Source organism: Oncorhynchus mykiss, chromosome 12, assembly GCF_013265735.2.
Source record: "Oncorhynchus mykiss isolate Arlee chromosome 12, USDA_OmykA_1.1, whole genome shotgun sequence".
Classification (NCBI taxonomy): domain Eukaryota; kingdom Metazoa; phylum Chordata; class Actinopteri; order Salmoniformes; family Salmonidae; genus Oncorhynchus; species Oncorhynchus mykiss.
The window spans coordinates 73,892,561-73,911,313 of NC_048576.1; the positions used below are offsets into that span (position 1 = coordinate 73,892,561).

An 18,753-nucleotide genomic window follows, 5' to 3' on the forward strand; every position below is an offset into this window, starting at 1 on the left:
ACCATCTGAGCAACGTTCCATTTCTATGGTAACATTTGTTTCCGTCACCATAAAATTGATATGAACGTTCCATTTAAACCATATGATAATGGTGTTCAGCCAACGTTCCCTGCCTAAATGTAACGCAAACATTTCCTCTACATAGCATCTAATTGGTTTCATCTCAGTGCCCCAGTCAAGAACACTGCTGCTTCTAGCGGTTGTGACCAGGAGTGTAACAGCCAACCAAAGTCACCTTGTAGCCTGATTACAGGATGGAGGACTGGCCTCTCCAGTCCCCTCGTTTCTTACAGTAGAGGAGCTGAGGGGGTGAAGGGCACCAACAGTAAAACATTTGACCACGGTGTGCCCGAACTCAACGGTTTCCACAAAAATCCCAGTGCTGGTGCCCTGAACCTCAGTGCCTTTTCAGCTATAAGATGCAAGGAAACAAAACTTTATTTTGTATATATTTTTGTGCAGGTATGTCAATTTCGAAATATTTTCACCCTACTGAACACAACCATGTACCCTAAACACCAGTCAACTTCCCCTCCTATTAACCACTGACTACTCAGTTTTGTCCAGTTCTCCCTCTAAGAGAGTTAACATTTTCAGTCATGTCAGTCTCTCCATTGGAATGTCTCTCCATTTCATCATATTGACATTTATCCTCGCCACAAATGGCCATGGATTTGGAGTCAAGCTGTGTCAGCCAGTATCAATTGCCAGCACCACGTTCACCGAGTCTAAAGTAGACTAACATATTTTCCATGTCTAACTCTGGGACTGTATTGTGCATGTGCGAGAGGTGCCTTGGGCCATAAAGCATAACAGACCCAGAAACAAGACAAACAACTATCCTCTCTCCTAACAGCAGAAGCCATACTTGGTCAGTTTGTATCTGTATTCTGAAGCCATCTATTGGATCTTTGATTCACTTCGACAATGGTTTCAAAGGCAGCCAATGAAAATTTCAGTTGATGAATAGCAGAATTTGTGGTTTACGAAAGTCTATTAAAACGCAGTCCTTATGCAGACCTACAACCAAAAATGAGTGCTAGTTTGCATGCCAACTAATTGGTATTATAGGGTTGCTTTTGGCCAGTTATTATAACCCATTTGCATGAGTACAGGACTCCAAATGCATTCATTTGACAGTTAAGGTTTATGGAGGTATTGTTATAAATAACATGAACAACCCAAAGGGGGATTGTAGAGAGCCATAAGAGTAACAATAATGTACTTATACGTTTGATCTGTGTTCCTCACTTATGAGAGGAGGCAGGGAGTCTCAGGTGTGGTGGCTGCATCCATGACAACATTGCCAACCAAACTTTGCAAGTCAGTGTTGTCCTGAGTTAACAGCATCAAAATGTAACTGCTGTCTAACACAGCCAGCGTATTGACCATGGAAATGAATTGACCACAAAAAGATGAATTAAATAACATTTACTTGCTCCAAAACAGACATATGGCAGTACAGATGACAGAAGAGATGAGCTTCTTGTATTCATGTCATACAGCAGCACATCTGGGTCTATACAGAACATGGGGAAATCTGCCATGTGGCTGCACTTGATAATGGTCACTAAACTATACACTAAGTATTGAGCAGCAGTTTCAATCTTAAAAACAGACCAGAAGCCAAAGATATGATTGAGAAAACAAGAGTTCAGGACTCCGAGGAAATGTTCAAGCTTTAAAGTATGTACACGGCAAAGGGGGGGGGGGGGGGGGGAGTAGTCAAAAAGCCCAGAGGGGGAAGTTGAGATGACAGGGAAAAACTGTTAAGGCGCAAGTGTAATTGCAGTTCCCATCAGAAGTCAAGAGGTAATGGTGATCACAATCAAAATGTCAACCAGATTATTCTTCACAGACTAAGAACTCAATCACTGACCAATCATAAGCTTAATATCCATGCAAACCTCCCGAGGCAGACAGAGTAAACACCTGTTAAGAGTCCCTGGACACTCCCATCACAGTAACACTTCAGATAGGAAGTCAACTTCTCCTGGACTGGTACACTGGATGAAAATTCTACAACTGTCAAGCTTGATTAAATATCAGTTTAGCCCCTGAGGATAAACAGCCCCCCCCTGCTGGTCTACAGGAGAAGGACAGCCACATGGGAGCCAACCTAGCCATGGCTCATTAATAAATGACAGTAGTTAATTCATGTTTAGGCTCTGAGTGGATAGAGGCCACAGGTGTCCCTGCTTACTGTTATAATCTGTAGATATTAAAGTCGGGATAAGGCACAGCAACCATCCCCTCCGAACAAATGAGCGCAAGTCAGGTGCCATGGTGGTTGAGATGCAAATACTAACTCAGACAAAGAGCTCACGTCAACACAGAATACACCGATTTGGCAGAGCACAGGTTGAAAAAAAAAAGAAGAAAAAAGTGAGAACAGAAATTCAACAAACCTGGAGAATTGTGACCCACCTGTGTCCTCCAAGTGCAACACTAAAACACTCAGTGCAGAGAACAGGCTCCCAAATGAGATGGAGGGGTGGAAGAGTGAAGGGTTGAAAACAGCATATGCCAGACTAGTTTTTGGTAAGGCGACAGTTCTTCCAAAGGACGAAAGACAGAACTGCTACACAGATCTAAGTGAATCCAAGTAAAGGCCTGAATCCTGTCCAGACAGTCAGTACATAACCCCTGTAGGAGGAAGGAGCGGGAAAAACACCATCCAATCAAACAAACTAATGAACTATATACAAAAATATTGGGAGGCAAAACGTTTTAAAATAGAAACCCGTTGACACCATCACAACAGGAAGAAAAAGCTAATACAAAATTATTTAAAAAAATAAAATTAAAAAAATAGTGTTCAGCCAACCAATGAAGAGAATACACAGAAGACCTGAAATCAGATTTTACAATTATTTTCTTATAGTACAAGGTAACTCCCAGTTTTTAAACAAAAGGATTTCCTGAATGAAAAAATAACATTAAAAAAAAAGATAAAACTTAATTTACAAGCACACTGAAATCATATTTACAAAAAAAAAAAAAAGAAAACATCAAACTCCCATACACTGGCACGCATTGTTATGTCCTGATTAGCAACAGGCTGCACCCCCAGCGCCCTCCAGGGGTCACTGGCAGGAACACAAGTGAGAGACCACTGGACCACCAAGCCCAAACCTAAAAGCTGATTGGAGGAGCTCCGGGGTGAAATGGAGCCATGAGCCACATCCTGGCTTTTAATTGGCAACTCATACAAGATTTGATTGGTTTCCATTAGAAGATACGCTTGCGTTTCAGGTAGGAGTCAGCATAGTGGCCCCCAAGGCCCTGGGAGTGTTGTCCCACGTAGCCCCCTTCTGGGCTGGGCTCTGGAGACGGGATGAGACGCTTGTGACCACCAACGGGAGTCTACAGGGGGCAGAGACATAACCACTGTCAATGCCATGGTGAGAAATGGGGACAGAACAGGAAATGGCAGAGGCACACTGACCTTCATCCCCAGAGCAGATGCGTGTGTGTTAGAGTGGATCACCGGAGGCATGCCCACAGCCTGAACAGACAAACAGTGTTCAGGGATCAAAACAGAACCACAAAGCATTGGTCTCATCTAAAAGGCACAATATGATTTCCAGTGAAGACTGCCAGCTTGGGTCTTTGTGAGTGTAAAACAAAAAAAAGGAACAAACAGGCACAGTAAAGCCTGATCAACTTCAACTTCGACAGTCCACTCAAACAAAAACATGCAATATCAAATATCCGCATCTGACTACGCAGGATTTCGCTACAAAATCTCTGCAGGGCAAGTCTCCGCCATTTTGTTTGTCATTGTTCTGCCAGCATGGCTACTGTGGTTATGCAACAATGCGCGGCTTCAAGCATATCAGATAATGTGTTGCCCGCATTCGTCTGAGTGGACCAAGGACACGCAGACTAAGCCAATCATTTCAATTAACATTTGCAGCCCAACTGTTTCATAACGTTTAGAACGTAAATTGTCCCCAACATGGGTGCTACGCTAGCCAACATGGGTGCTACGCGAGCCAACAGACGTCAAGACTAGAGGTTGACCGATTAGGATTTTTCAACGCCGATAATTGGAGGACCAAAAAAGCCGATAACGATTAACCGGACTATATTTTTTTGTAATAATGACAATTACAACAATACTGAATGAACACTTATTTTAACTTAATATAAAACATCAAAATCAATTTAGCCTCAAATAAATAATGAAACATGTTCAATTTGGTTTAAATAATGCAAAAACAATGTGTTGGAGAAGTAATGTGAGCCATGTAAAAAAGCTAACATTTAAGTTCCTTGCTCAGAACATATGAAAGTTGGTGGTTCCTTTTAACATGAGACTTCAATATTCCAAGGTAAGATGTTTTAGGTTGTAGTTAATATAGTATTTATAGGACTATTTCTCTCTATACCATTTTGTATTTCATACACCTTTGACTATTAGATGTTCTTATAGGCACTATAGTATTGCCGGTGTAACAGTATAGCTTACGTCCCTCTCCTCGCCCCTACCTGGGCTCGAACCAGGAACATGTCGACAACAGCCACACTCAAAGCATTGTTACCCATCGCTCCACAAAAGCCACAGCCCTTGCAGCGCAAGGGGAATAACTACTCCAAATCTAAAAGCGAGTGACGTTTGAAACAGTATTAGCGCACACCCAGGCAGCCCAAACGGTTGCATATACCCTGACTCTGCGTGCAATGAACGCAGGAGAAATGACACAATTTCACCTGGTTAATATTGCCTGCTAAACTGGATTAGTAGTTTTACTAGTGATTATGATTGATTGTTTTTTTATAAGATTAGTTTAATGCTAGCTAGCAATTTACCTTGGCTTCTACTGCATTCACGTAACAGGCAGGCTACTCGTGGAGTGCAATGTTAGAGCGTTGGACTAGTTAACTGTGCAGTTGCAAGACTGGAACCCCTGAGCTGACAAGGTGAAAATCTGTCGTTCTGCCCCTGAACAAGGCAGTTATTAACCCACAGTTCCAAGGAAGTCATTAAAAATAAGAATGTGTTCTTAACTGACTTGCCTAGTTAAATAAAAAGGTAAAAAAAATATTAAAAAAAAAAAAATCGGCGCCTAAAAATCGGCCATTCCGATTAAATCGGTCGACCTCTAGTCAAGACATCTCCGCTAAGTCTAAATAACAGAGGTCAAACTTTATATTTTATACTCAATCATTAGATCGGTTGATTACATTGGGAAGAGGCAGAGGGAAAGTCTAAGCAGCATTGGGGGTGGGTATCAGTGTGGGCCTACCTTGTTGAGATGGCTGGAGGGGAGGCTGCCGGGGCCGGGTGCCACCGAGCTGTAGTAGGAAGACGAGGGCGGGCTGGGGGGGTAACTATAGTGGGAGGAGGCCTGCTCACTGTAGCCGGGGTGGCCAAAGCACTACAGAGACATTCATCATGTTATTCTATGCTGCATGTACAGTTCTACATGCATTGAAAAATGTAAAAAAGACTACAAAGGGGAGTAGAGATAGAAAAGGCAAGAGATGCCTCAGTTTGAAGGCTGGATGTGAATAGTGGAGATGGTTTACCTGCTGTCCGAACCCTGCCAGAGCTCCAGTGTCCAGAGCCTCCTGCTGTTCATACAGATGGCCGAGAGGATCCTGGGGAGAAAGGAGCCAGATGCCATTAAACCTACTGCTCATATAACCAAGACTGTACCGTACACTTAAACCACAGCTTCAAGCTTTTTGGTGGCGCATCTGGCAAGTACATTGTCAAGAGGGCAGTCCCGTGTTTGTGAGGCAGAAGACCCTAGGTTCAAACCATTGTGAGGACAGGGTTGCTAGACAGGGAGAAAGTGGTGCTGATAAGCAGGCCCACTGTGTTCCATCACACTAGAAAAGCCCATGCACTGACCACTGGGCAGCCAGAGTTAGAAAACCCACCGGTGGCCACAATGACCTTAACCAAGACAGCAGTGTCCTCGGATATCAAATAAACATCAATGACCATGCATTCTATCACAACATCAGATCAGCCATGCCAGGCAAAAGGCCTGGACAGTAAAGGTTAGAGGATAAGGGGGACCTACCTGGTGTATTGGAGGGTAGTCTGGGGTGTAGGACTCCTGGTAGCGCAGCCTGTAGTTACAGTGGATGTTCTGTGTGCGCTGGTTGGATGAGTTGCCTAGCGCTGGTCTCTTCCTGTAAGGGTGGGGCCTGCAGTTGGTGCCTGAGTGAAGGACGGCAGGAATGGAAAATGTCAAAAACCCTACGGGTCAGTACTGGGAAGGAATCAGAGTCAAACTTCACAGTATGCAGACAGTAGGAGGGGCAGCTCACCTGATGGGAACAGGCTGTGGACATTGAAGGGGTTCTGGGGAAGATTCACATTGTTGGGAGGGTGTCCTAGTATGGACAACTATTGGAGAAGACATAAAAAATAAAAAATTCATTAAAATTAAATTAGGGGACTTGAGGTTATGTAATATGACACAATGACTTGAGCATCCCTCCTAGTAGGGACAATATTAGAAAAGTATACAGAGTATTTGAATCATACCCCAGGTGCTGTAGGCCCCTCTGCCCCCATCACTCCACCCAGGTGGGAGATGGACATGCCCTGGAGAGTGGGGGAGGGGTTCTGGGAGAAGCTGGTGGGAGACTCTCTGCCCAGGGGTCGACCCATAGAGTGGGGGTTTATGGGTCCCATAGGGTCTGAATGGAGGCCCAGGGATGGAACCACAGCGCCTGGGGACAGGAGACAAACACCTTATTAATATAACAAACACCCCATCACTACACAGAGCCCTGAGATCACACAAAGTCAATACACTGAAAATCAATACAACACTAATACAGTAAATAACCTAGATGTAATAAGTACTGGCCAAATCCACTGCATGTGTAAAGAAGCTGTAATGTAAATCACTAACAGACCAGCAGGGCTAGCATAGCATGCATATGCTCAGCATCAATGTAGAGCATTGCTGTATGTGATAAATAAGTCAAACTAGAAACTAGTGAGTAGTATTGGCAGTACAAAATAGACTTTAGTTATGCCAATAAAGTATTTTAAAATGAGATGAATGGAAGGCCAAACCTTGAGGCAGGTCTCCCAGCAGATGGACTCCCTGCTGGAGAGGCATAGCAGCCAGAAGGGTGTCCCCCACCAGTCCTGCCTGTAGGAGACAAGTTAGACACACACACACCTCAGTGACCACAAGATGATAAAAACAATCTACATACCAGATATTTACTGAACCAAAAATGTCATCACATTTAAGAATCATGTCAGTCAACAGAATTCACAGTAAAACACTTCAAAACCAAACCATTAATATTACTAGAAAAGCGCCTCAAAAAGAACACAGCAGAAATAAACACTTTCCAGAGGAAGAGCATTTACCAGCTTTGGTTTAGGGAGCAGTCCCTTCACAACAAACCTATATCAACCACACGCACATCTACACACACGCTCAGTGATCACTCACACAGGGAAGTAGTCGATTCTCTTTATTGTGCAGCACCTGAGCCCAGAGAAGATGATTTCCCAAAAAGGCTTGCTGATAGTAGAGGAGAGAATAAAAGTAGGAGAAGTGTGGATGAGGGAGACTAATGAACCAACATAAGAGGGGAGAGGAGCTGGAGGTGAGAGAGGTGGTGAGTATGCAGGGTATGGTGTGCAGGGTACCTGTTGAACTTGTGCCTGGTTCTGGAGGAGGAGCTGGAGCAGAGCAGCAGACAGGGCGGGGTTAGCCAGCAGCGGCATGGTGGGAGCAGCACCAAGGAGACCTGCAGAGAGACCATTTGACCTTAGGACCTGACAACCTATTATTTCACCACGCATTAAAGGTGCAATTATGCATCCTTGTTGCTAAAATTCTAATAATTTGCCTAATTTCAGTTTGTGACAAAACAAGCAAGCATAGAGAATCATTGTGTGACCTAAACCGCTGTGAAATATATTTTCAGCTGGTGTACAAAACTGTAAGCGACAGACACACTATTGAGAAGCATAGATATTGCGCATATAGAAAAAAACTCTCATTTCCCAGCCTTGCTTACAATGAGAATGACAGATCTTTAACTCACATTCTATGTGAATTTGGTCGGGTCGCCGAAAAAGTTAACCATTGCAGCTTAAAAGCACGTGTCAATCTCATTCCACAGAATTTCCACGGGATTTGGCTCCTCCTTTGTACTTGTATGATGAATTAAGGTCACTAATTAGTAAGGAACTCCCCTCACCTGGTTGTCTAGGTCTTAATTGAAAGGAAAAACAACACTATGCCCACTATGAAATTATTTTGACACCCCTGCTTTAAAGCATTAACACCAGGGTAAGAGACTCATACCATACATTGTCATCCTTTAGGAAATGGCATGATCTTACTCACCTTGTTTCCTGCCCTGGGTGAGGGGGTTGAGCAGCATCTTGAGGGTGGCAGGGTTACTGAGGCCTGTGAGGATCTGCATGGCTGTGGGCTCAGGGAGGAGACCTTTCCCTCGGTTCAGGGCCTGTGGAGAGGGAAGAGGAGCGCCATTCAGAACATTTGTTTTACCACAGTAACATAAGGGAGTAATAGTTCAAACATATGGTCTGGTGTGGCAACCAAGAAGTCTTTACCATGGTCTGGGCAGCGATGAGGGCAGCCAGCATGCTCCGTCCCGGGGGTCCAGGGGCACAGAAGGAGACCCGGATATGGGTCCCACCTAGAGCCCTGCCGTCAGCCTCTCTCTGCACCTGCTCAGCCATCTCTGCCGAGGAGAACTCCAACACAGCAAACCGCCGGAAACTGTCATCCTGGCCCTGAGCCAACTGAATAAAGGAAAATTAAGTTAAATATGCATTCCTTATGCAATCAGTCCAAAACTAAATGACTAAGCCTTGGTTCTGCCAAATTCACTACATTCACTTCATTCTGTTTGCCATTGAAATAGGTTTACACAGAGAATTCAGTAATATTAAACTTCTTGACATTGTTAAAAACACCATCCACACAATGATAACTTTCCATACAGCAATTAGTAGAAAGGAGTATTTGATACGATGGTAGAGACAGTAGGTGGGATTAAACTGAATCATGCCCAGTGGCATTCTGTAATATAAAGTAGAGAAAATACTTCAGATTTCATGTCCACATTTCTCTAGTTTGCCACAGCTACGACTGGAGTCTCAACTTTTAAAAGCAATTACCAATCAATGATCTAAAAAAGAAAAGTAGTAATGAACAATGTATCAAGACCAAGTGAGCTATGGAAAAAAAATCATGAGCTTCATATTCCTGAGTTAACCTGTCCAATAGTTAAATTGCCTCACTCGCACTATTACACAACAGTGTTCTGCCAGACCTCAAACTACTGTGCCCTATAGGTATATGAATGAGTGTATGTGGTGCCAAAAGGACAGTGCTGTCTCGTTCCAGAAAGGCCTGTAGGGCCAGAGGCCTGCTGACTGACACCACCTGGGAGTCAGGTGGTCATCACCATAGAAACCAGCAATGCTCATTGCTAAAGAAGCAGAGTGGCCACAGGAAAAGCAGGTCAAAGGTCAGGTCAGGACTCGAAAGCCAGATTCATACAAAATAGTCAATCCATATCCACCTCCTTTATATGGAACTTCCCAAGACCCGGTCATCACAACAGATGCCCCATGTTACATGATAACACAGCTCTGCTACAAGGTTCAGATGGTTACCTCAAACAGATGTGTCAAACACACTTGCTCAGTGTAAAACAAAAGCAGTTGCCAGTGTTTCCCCTACATGAACTTAGCAGCATTCCACCACCATTCTTAAATCGTGGCGATCCACTGAAAAAAATGGAATATATAAATAAAAATAATTCAGGATGGTAAAACGTTCAGTGTAAACTTAAACCAGACAAAGTATGTAGACAAGACAATAGAGCTAAACTACACTGCTCAAAAAAATAAAGGGAACACTAAAATAACACATCCTAGATCTGAATGAATGAAATATTCTTATTAAATACTTTTCTTTACATAGTTGAATGTGCTGACAACAAAATCCAAAATCATCAATGGAAATCAAATGTATCAACCCATGGAGGTCTGGATTTGGAGTCACACTCAAAATTAAAGTGGAAAACCACACTACAGGCTGATCCAACTTTGATGTAATGTCCTAAAAAAAGTCAAAATGAGGCTCAGTATTGTGTGTGGCCTCCACGTGCCTGTATGACCTCCCTACAACACCTGGGCATGTTCCTGATGAGGTGGTGGATGGTCTCCTGAGGGATCTCCTCCCAGACCTGGACTAAAGCATGCGCCAACTCCTGGACAGTCTGGATGGAGCGAGACATGATGTCCCAGATGTGCTCAATTGGATTCAGGTCTGGGGAACGGGCGGGCCAGTCCATAGCATCAATGCCTTCCTCTTGCAGGAACTGCTGACACACTCCAGACACATGAGGTCTAGCATTGTCTTGCATTAGGAGGAACCCAGGGCCAACTGCACCAGCATATGGTCTCACAAGGGGTCTGAGGATCTCATCTCAGTCCCTAATGGCAGTCAGGCTACCTCTGGTGAGCACATGGAGGGCTGTGTGGCCCCCCAAAGAAATGACTCACCCACCGCCAAACCAGTCATGCTGGAGGATGTTGCAGGCAGCAGAACGTTCTCCACGGCATCTCCAGACTCTGTCACGTGCACAGTGTGAACCTGCTTTCATCTGTGAAGAGCACAGGGCGCCAGTGACGAATTTGCCAATCTTGGTGTTCTCTGGCAAATGCCAAACATCCTGCACGGTGTTGGGCTGTAAGCACAACCCCCACCCGTGGACGTTGGGCCCTCATACCACCCTCATTTGTGGCCTGCTGGAGGTCATTTTGCAGGGCTCTGGCAATGCTCCTCCTTGCACAAAGGCGGAGCTAGCAGTTCTGCTGCTGGGTTGTTGCCCTCCTACACGTCTCCCGATGTACTGGCCCTTCTCCTGTTAGCGCCTCCATGCTCTGGACACTACGCTGACAGACACAGCAAACCTTCTTGCCACAGCTCGCATTGATGTGCCATCCTGGATGAGCTGCACTACCTGAGCCACTTGTGTGGGTTGTAGACTGTCTCACGCTACCACTAGAGTGAAAGCACCGCCAGCATTCAAAAGTGACCAAAACATCAGCCATGAAGCATAGGAACTGAGAAGTGGTCTGTGGTCCCCACCTGCAGAACCACTCCTTTATTGGGGGTGTCTTGCTAATTCCCTATAATTTCCACCTGTTGTCTATTCCATTTGCACAACAGCATGCGCAATTTATTGTCAATCAGTGTTGCTTCCTAAGTGGACAGTTTGATTTCACAGAAGTGTGATTGACTTGGAGTTCTTGTGTTGTTCAAGTGTTCCCTTTATTTGAGCAGAGATAGATATAGATATATATATATACACACACACACACACACTGGAGCAAAAAAGTATTTAGTCAGCCACCAATTGTGCAAGTTCTCCCACTTAAAAAGATGAGGCCTGTAATATTCAACTACGACAGACAAAATGTTTTTTTTTTTACAGAAAATCACATTGTAGGATTTAATGAATTTATTTGCAAATTATGGTGGAAAATAAGTATTTGGTCACCTACAAACAAGCAAGATTTGGCTCACAGACCTGTAACTTCTTTAAGAGGCTCCTCTGTCCTCCACTCATTACCTGTATTAATGGCACCTGTTTGAACTTGTTATCAGTATAAAAGACACCTGTCCACAACTGCAAACAGTCACACTCCAAACTCCACTGTGGCCAAGACCAAAGAGCTGTCAAAGGACACCAGAAACAAAATTGTAGACCTGCACCAGGCTGGGAAGACTGAATCTGCAATAGGTAAGCAGCTTGGTTTGAAGAAATTAACTGTGGGAGCAATTATTAGGAAATAGAAGACATACAAGACCACTGATAATCTCCCTCGATCTGGGGCTCCACGCAAGATCTCACCCCGTGGGATCAAAATGATCACAAGAATGGTGAGCAAAAATCCCAGATCCACACAGGGGGGACCTAGTGAATGACCTGCAGAGAGCTGGGACCAAAGTAACAAAGCCTACCATCAGTAACACACTTCGCCGCCAGGGACTCAAATCCTGCAGTGCCAGACGTGTACTGGCTTTAGCACGGGGACATGTCCAGGCTCGTCTGAAGTTCGCTAGAGCATTTGGATGATCCAGAAGAAGATTGGGAGAATGTCATATGGTCAGATGAAACCAAAATATAACTTTTTGGTAAAAACGCAACTCGTCGTGTTTGGAGGACAAAGAATGCTGAGTTGCATCCAAAAAACACCATACCTACTGTGAAGCATGGGGGTGGAAACATCATGCTTTGGGGCTGTTTTTATGCAAAGGGACCAGGACGACTGATCCGTGTAAAGCAGGGGTGTCAAAGTCAAATGGACGGAGGGCCAAATAAAAAAATCAGCTACAAGACGAGGGCCGGACTGTTCGAATGTTCATTGAAACATTTTTAAATGACGCATATAGTCTAGTGAACCTAATTGAACCTACTGAAAACCTAACAAATATATTACAATATGATCAGATAAATAAAGCAATATTTTCTTATGGCTCTGTCAGTAATCTTTAATTTTCAGACACAAAAGACAAATTTCCTTTATATAAATATCCCCATAACATGAACATTAAATGAAAGAAACCGGTATTCAAGGCACCATCAGTAGACTATATTTTCTATTTTAGCAAAAGTGGGCTAAATTTACTTCAAAGAAAAAACAATAGCAATTTTCTATCATCCACTCAACTGAAATATTTTTAAAATATAATTGGATTGAAATACAAAAAAATAAAGTGCAAAAATCTATTAATCAAAAACAACACTTTGTTTAAGGAGAAGTAACATGCAGTGAAAACAAATATTAAATTTTAACTTTTAAACTTGAACTGAGTAAAAACTCTAAATATGTGATTGCACAGTAATGTTCACTTGTTTGAGGTTGAGGGTGATACTTGGTGGTGTCCCATCTTTTCCACAAGTTCATCAATGTTCGGGGTAAGGCTCTGAGCTGAAGAAATCCTCAGAATTGAGTGGAGGTGTTCAGCAGTAAGTCGACTTCTGTGTGATGTTTTGTTCAGGTTCATCAAAGAAAACAGTTGTTCACACAGGTATGTGCTGCCAAACATAGACAACGTTTGAGCAGCCTGGATGCGCAGCTGGGGCATTGTGCCGGGGAGGAAACGGGCGAACTCCGCAGCACCCACTGCCGCATATTTTGCCCTCAGTGCATCATTGCATTGGAGGTCAATCAACTCCATTTGGAGGTTTGGTGGTGAGCTTTCCACGTCAACAGCAAATGGGTTACCGAGCAGTTCCAACCTGCTTTTTTGTGCTTCAAAGTCAGCAAATCGGCGTCGAAAGTCAGCGGCAAGCATACCTATTTTATCAGCCAACTGTGTGCTCGGGAACGCACTGGTAGAGAGCTTCTCTTTCATGGTCTGGCAGCTGGGAAAGTGGCTCAAATTTTCTTTCCGCATCTGCGTCTCCCACAGAGTCAGTTTGGTTTTAAATGCCTTCACTGTACTGTACATATCAGAGATGACACGATCCCGACCCTGCAGCTGCAAGTTTATTGCATTCAGATGACTCGTAATGTCACACAGAAAAGCCATTTCACACAGAAACATTTCGTCTCGGAGTTGTGTTGTGTCTTTCCCTTTGCTGTCCAAGAACAGACAAATCTCCTCACGAAGCTCGAAACATCTTTGAAGCACCTTTCCCTGGCTTAGCCATCGCACCTCTGTGTGATAAGGCAAATCACCATGCTCCGTTTCTAACTCCGTCAGAAATGCCTTGAACTGGCGGTGATTCAAACCTTTGGCTCTGATAAAGTTAACTGTGCGCGTGATGATGCTCATTACATGCTCCATTTTCAAGGCTTTACCGCACAACGCTTCCTGGTGTATGATACAATGATAAGCTGTCAGCTCACCTGTCGCGTTTTCCTCTTGCATCTTTTCCCGTATCTTCGCCACCAGTCCGCTCCTGTGTCCACACATCGCAGGTGCTCCGTCGGTTGTCAAACCCACGAGTTTTTCCCAAGGCAGCTCCATCTCATTTACACATCTTGACACCTCTTCATACAAATCATGCCCCGTAGTTGTGCCATGCATAGGACGTAAAGCCAAAAACTCCTCTGTCACGCTTAGGTTGGAGTCCACTCCGCGGATGAAAATTGACAACTGGGCAATGTCAGAAATGTCGGTGCTCTCATCCACAGCCAAGGAATATGCAATAAAATCTTTTCCCTTTTTCACAAGCTGCTCTTTTAGATTGATGGACAACTGGTCTACTCTCTCGGCAATGGTGTTTCTGCTCAGACTCACATTTAAAAAGAGTTGCCTTTTTTCTGGGCAAACTTCGTCACAAACTTTAATCATGCAGTTTTTGATGAAATCCCCCTCCGTAAATGGCCGGGCTGATTTAGCGATCTCTTCTGCCAAAATAAAACTGGCCTTGACAGCAGCCTGGCCTTGTGATTTGGCTTTTTTGAACAGAGCCTGTCGAGATTTGAGGCCTCGTTTTAATTCCTCTGCCTTTTGTAGCCTTTGTTCCATGTCCATATTCTTGTTTTTGTCCGCGTGTTTCGTTTCATAATGTCGTCTCAGATTATACTCTTTCAGTACCGCCACACTTTCTCCACACAGAAGACACACAGGTTTTCCAGCTACCTTCGTGAACATATACTCCGACTCCCACCTTGTTTGAAACCCCCGGTTCTCAGTATCCACCTTCCGTTTTGCCATTTTTGATGGGTATCTGAAAGTTAATTTTACTGTGATGCTGACGACTGCTGTGCCAATAAATATTGAAATGAAGCAGCCTACTGCTCGGTGCGTCACCTTTGCATTGTGGGAAATGTAGTATTGGTGCGTGTAAAAGATCTGCGGGCTGCCGGCTTGCTGCGGGCCGGTTCTAATAATAAATCAAGATCATCCCAGGGGCCGTAAAAAACCTTCTTGCGGGCCGGATGTGGCCCGCGGGCCTTGACTCTGACATATGTGGTGTAAAGGAAAGAATGGGGCCATGAATCGTGAGATTTTGAGTGAATCCCTCCTTCCATCAGCAAGGTCATTGAAGATTAAATGTGGCTGGGTCTATCAGCATGACAATGATCCCAAACACACCGCCCGGGCAACGAAGGAGTGGCTTCGTAAGAAGCATTTCAAGGTCCTGGAGTAGCCTAGCCAGTCTCCAGATCTCAACCCCATAGAGAATCTTTGGAGGGGGTTGAAAGTCCGTGCTGCCCAGCAACAGCCCCAAAACATCACTGCTCTATAGGAGATCTGCATGGAGGAATGGGCCAAAATACCAGCAGTGTGTGAAAACCTTGTGAAGACGTTTGACCTCTGTCATTGCCAACAAAGGGTATATAACAAAGTATTGAGAAACTTTTGCAGGTGACCAAATACTTATTTTCCACCATAATTTGCAAATAAATTCATTAAAAATCCTACAATGTGATTTTCTGGATTTTTCCCCTCATTTTGTCTGTCATAGTTGAATTGTACCTATGATAAATTACAGGCCTCATCTTTTTAAGTGAGAACTTGCAATTGGTGGCTGACTAAATACTTTTGCCCCACTGTATATAAAACCAAGATCTTTAAGAACTAACAAGCAAAGTAAAAACAGTCCAGGACAATCTAAAATTCAAAAAAATGTCATGGCGTTGGCCATCCATTGATTTTGTTATACGTTTGCGTCATCCAGATAGCGTAAGAAAATTGTATAAGCAATGGCAAAGTGTATAATAGCTCTAAAACTGCTCATTTTCTCTGCCCAATGGCAAAATGTGTAGAACTGCAGGACATTAGCTTAAAACCAAATGGTGTTTGAGGCCAAGAGGGCCTCTAATACCGTGCCATTAGCCATGCCCACGCTAACTCTGCCACCACTGCTTAAAAAAAACCTAGAGGGAAACAGTTGGAACAGCTTTCATGACAAAAGTTAAAAGTAGTGTCAAAAGTACAAGCAGGCATGTTCTGCTTACTACTAGAGTATACTGGAGCCACAGATTCAAATTTAACTGAGAAAACCTACTAGATACTATTCATGAGAGCCAGATACACATGTTAAATCCTCTGAAAATATCAGAGTAAGTTTGTGTGAGAGGGCGTTGGAGTACCTGTCCGCATGTGACTGACCTGGCAGAAGATGGGTGCGTGCGTGTCGGCCAGGGCATTGCTGAGGTCCTGGGCGGTCAGCAGGCTGGGGGGCAGACGGTCCACACAGAGACACCTTGAGTGCAGCAGGGGGTAGGTGAGGGAGCCCACCTCAGTCCAGTGGACGTACAGCATCCTTGAGCCCAGCTGCTTCCCCAGCAGCTCAGACTTAGCCCTAGCCGCAGAGTCCTTCTTCATGTACTCCACGAAGCCGTAGCCCTTGGAGTGGCCAGTGGAGGCGCTGTGGACCAGGAAGCAGCGCTCTAGGTTGCCGAAGGGTCTTACCAGCTCCTCAAACTGCTGCTGGGAGAAAGCGTGGGGCAAGTTGGCGATGCACAGCAGCGCGTCGGTGGGCTGCAGCTGCACAGAGATCTCCCTCTCCCGGAGCATGTGCTGGTGGAACTCTTTGATGGCACATTGTGCCTGCGCCCCATGGAGCAGTGTGATGAAAGCTGAGGGAAGAGAACATGAGCTAAGACCTTGAAGAAATATGTGGAAGGTTACATTGCTCAAAATAGGAAGAGAGTTGAGGAATCTGTCTAGCTCGGTCAGAGAGCCTGCTGCATCCAATTAGTCTTACATTTTAGTCTTTGTTTTACTTACCTGTTCCCTTGTATTTGTCCACAAAGCAGTACTTCAAGTCATAGTTGCGCAACAGCTCATGAACCTCCTGAAAGGGAGAAAGTGTGGTTAGCTACAGTCAGCATTTCCCCTAACATTTTTAAAAGCCCTCCTTGGCCAGAGATAATTTTGCTTTTTCCCCCTCCTCCCCCTGCAATTGAACACATCTTGCCTGGGCTTATGCAGTGTTATGCCATTTGAGTGACTCAAACATAATGCCATTTTAGATTCTCCCTATCTAGTTTTTACTTTTGTGATTGTTGGTTCTATCACATTTTTGGGCATGGAAGCAACGATTTAGCAGTGATAGCCCACCGCTGCTAAACTAATAACTTAACCTAAATGAATACCATTACCTTAATACATTAAGGTGTCATTCTTCTCCAACTACCACAACACTTAAAATGTGATATTCCCAGATTAGTACAGGTCTACTTTTAACCATACAATGGTGTAGTATTGTAGGCATAAATTAAGCTTAAAATTAAGTGTTAAACACTACAATCACTTGAGAGCATGACAAACGAATGTGATGTGTTAACATCCCTAATCTAAAGCATCTGTTGTGTAGCTCCGTCTACTATTATTCACTGACCAGCTTGCCATCATTTTTGTGAGGGGGGGGGGGGTCAAAACATGTTGCCATCAGTTTTTCGAAATGTCCAATTAGGGATAGTGTGATATTGGCAAGTGCTTTCCACAACAATATATGAGTATACACCATCTGTAGTGCCAAAATGCTCATCAGTATTGATTAAAAAAAATAGAATGATTCCACAACGCTTTGCCTGTTCCACAAACGAATCGCAATGCTGTCTAGCATTTTCTGAAAGCGGCTACGTTGCCTCTACACCTTCAACCCTTTGTCACTGCTACTCACGTTCCCATCTCGAACTCCCAATATGCACCAGGCAAACAATGAAACGCGCACAGGCCACAGTTCCCCACGAGTCAAGCATGTTCCAACTTTTTTTTTTTTACAAAATGTTCCAGGGACATGAAGTTTGTTTCAATGAGGGAAATTAACTGAAAATACTTTAAAAACGACACTTTTGAACCAGTCACAATGCATGTCAATCCATAGCCTGACAATTACTGGGCAAAACAAAACAAACAGTTTTGCTAACGTTAGCAACTAGCATTGCCTTTCCGCACGAGGATTTTAATTCTGCACTTTCAACTTGTCCATCAGCCACGCGTGATGCTGGAGTGGGCAATTGCAGCCAGGCCGTGAATAACCACCAAACATCACCTACCACGTCCTAGATAAACGTTGAGGTCTCAAAGTTTATTCGCGACATAATTAGGAAAGACAATTAGTCGTCAGCAAAGCATTGTTAGTTACTAGGAAACGATGCTAGCTAACGGTAAGAGAAGCTAGCTAGAATATAGAAATCACCAAAAGCCAGCGAACCCAGTTAAATTACTGGTAAAAAAGCTAGATGTCAATTTCATCGCAAGGGTATGGTCAGTCATGTTTTATATTTATTAGATTCAACAGCTGCAGCCTGGGCTTGACATGATCTGATGCAATTACTGACCCGCGTTAGATTTCTAACGCTTGTGAAAACTAAAAGAAAGTTTAGGAAACTTACCTGATTGCTAACATCGGGTGGCAGGTTTTTAATTATGATTTTCCGGCGATTGTAAAACTCTCGACGAGTTCTGTCCAAGCGACTCTCAATCTCTTCAGGGCTAAGCGTCGTCAACTCTTCATCGACCCTTCGCTGACACTTGTTGTCCGATGATGCATCCCCATCACTGGGCTCGAGTTCGGGATCCCTGGACACCCAATTCTCGTGTTCGACAGCGGGGTCATAGTTTTCGTGAAATGGACGGCTAGCGAAATTGGGCCCTGCATTTGGATTTTCTTCTCTGGCAACTGCGCTAACGGACGCCGCGGCCTCCATCACTGTTGCTTGGGAAGTTTTCTGAAACTGACAACATCGTCAGATTTGAGCAGTTTAAACAATACACACATGGGCGCAACTCGGTTTCT

The 18,753-nt window shown here is 44.1% G+C and overlaps 1 protein-coding gene across 2 annotated transcripts; it reads right to left on the reverse strand.

Annotated features, from left to right (window-relative positions):
- Positions 1–1,416: 1,416 nt before the first annotated feature.
- LOC110538426 (ribonucleoprotein PTB-binding 1) lies at positions 1,417–18,710 on the reverse strand. 2 transcript variants are annotated; one of them, XM_036938387.1, is made up of 15 exons: positions 18,350–18,710; positions 16,737–16,803; positions 16,116–16,585; positions 8,576–8,767; positions 8,346–8,466; positions 7,640–7,740; positions 7,440–7,511; positions 7,049–7,127; positions 6,509–6,696; positions 6,289–6,367; positions 6,039–6,178; positions 5,536–5,607; positions 5,253–5,384; positions 3,449–3,508; positions 1,417–3,366 (listed from the first exon to the last, which is right to left on the reverse strand). In XM_036938387.1, the coding sequence occupies exons 1-15, from the start codon at positions 18,662–18,664 to the stop codon at positions 3,232–3,234; spliced, it is 2,223 nt and encodes a 740-aa protein (XP_036794282.1). In that variant the 5' UTR covers positions 18,665–18,710; the 3' UTR covers positions 1,417–3,231. The 2 variants fall into 2 exon arrangements, with proteins under 2 accessions (XP_036794282.1, XP_021480920.2); XM_021625245.2 differs by lacking the exon at positions 7,440–7,511.
- Positions 18,711–18,753: the final 43 nt, after the last annotated feature.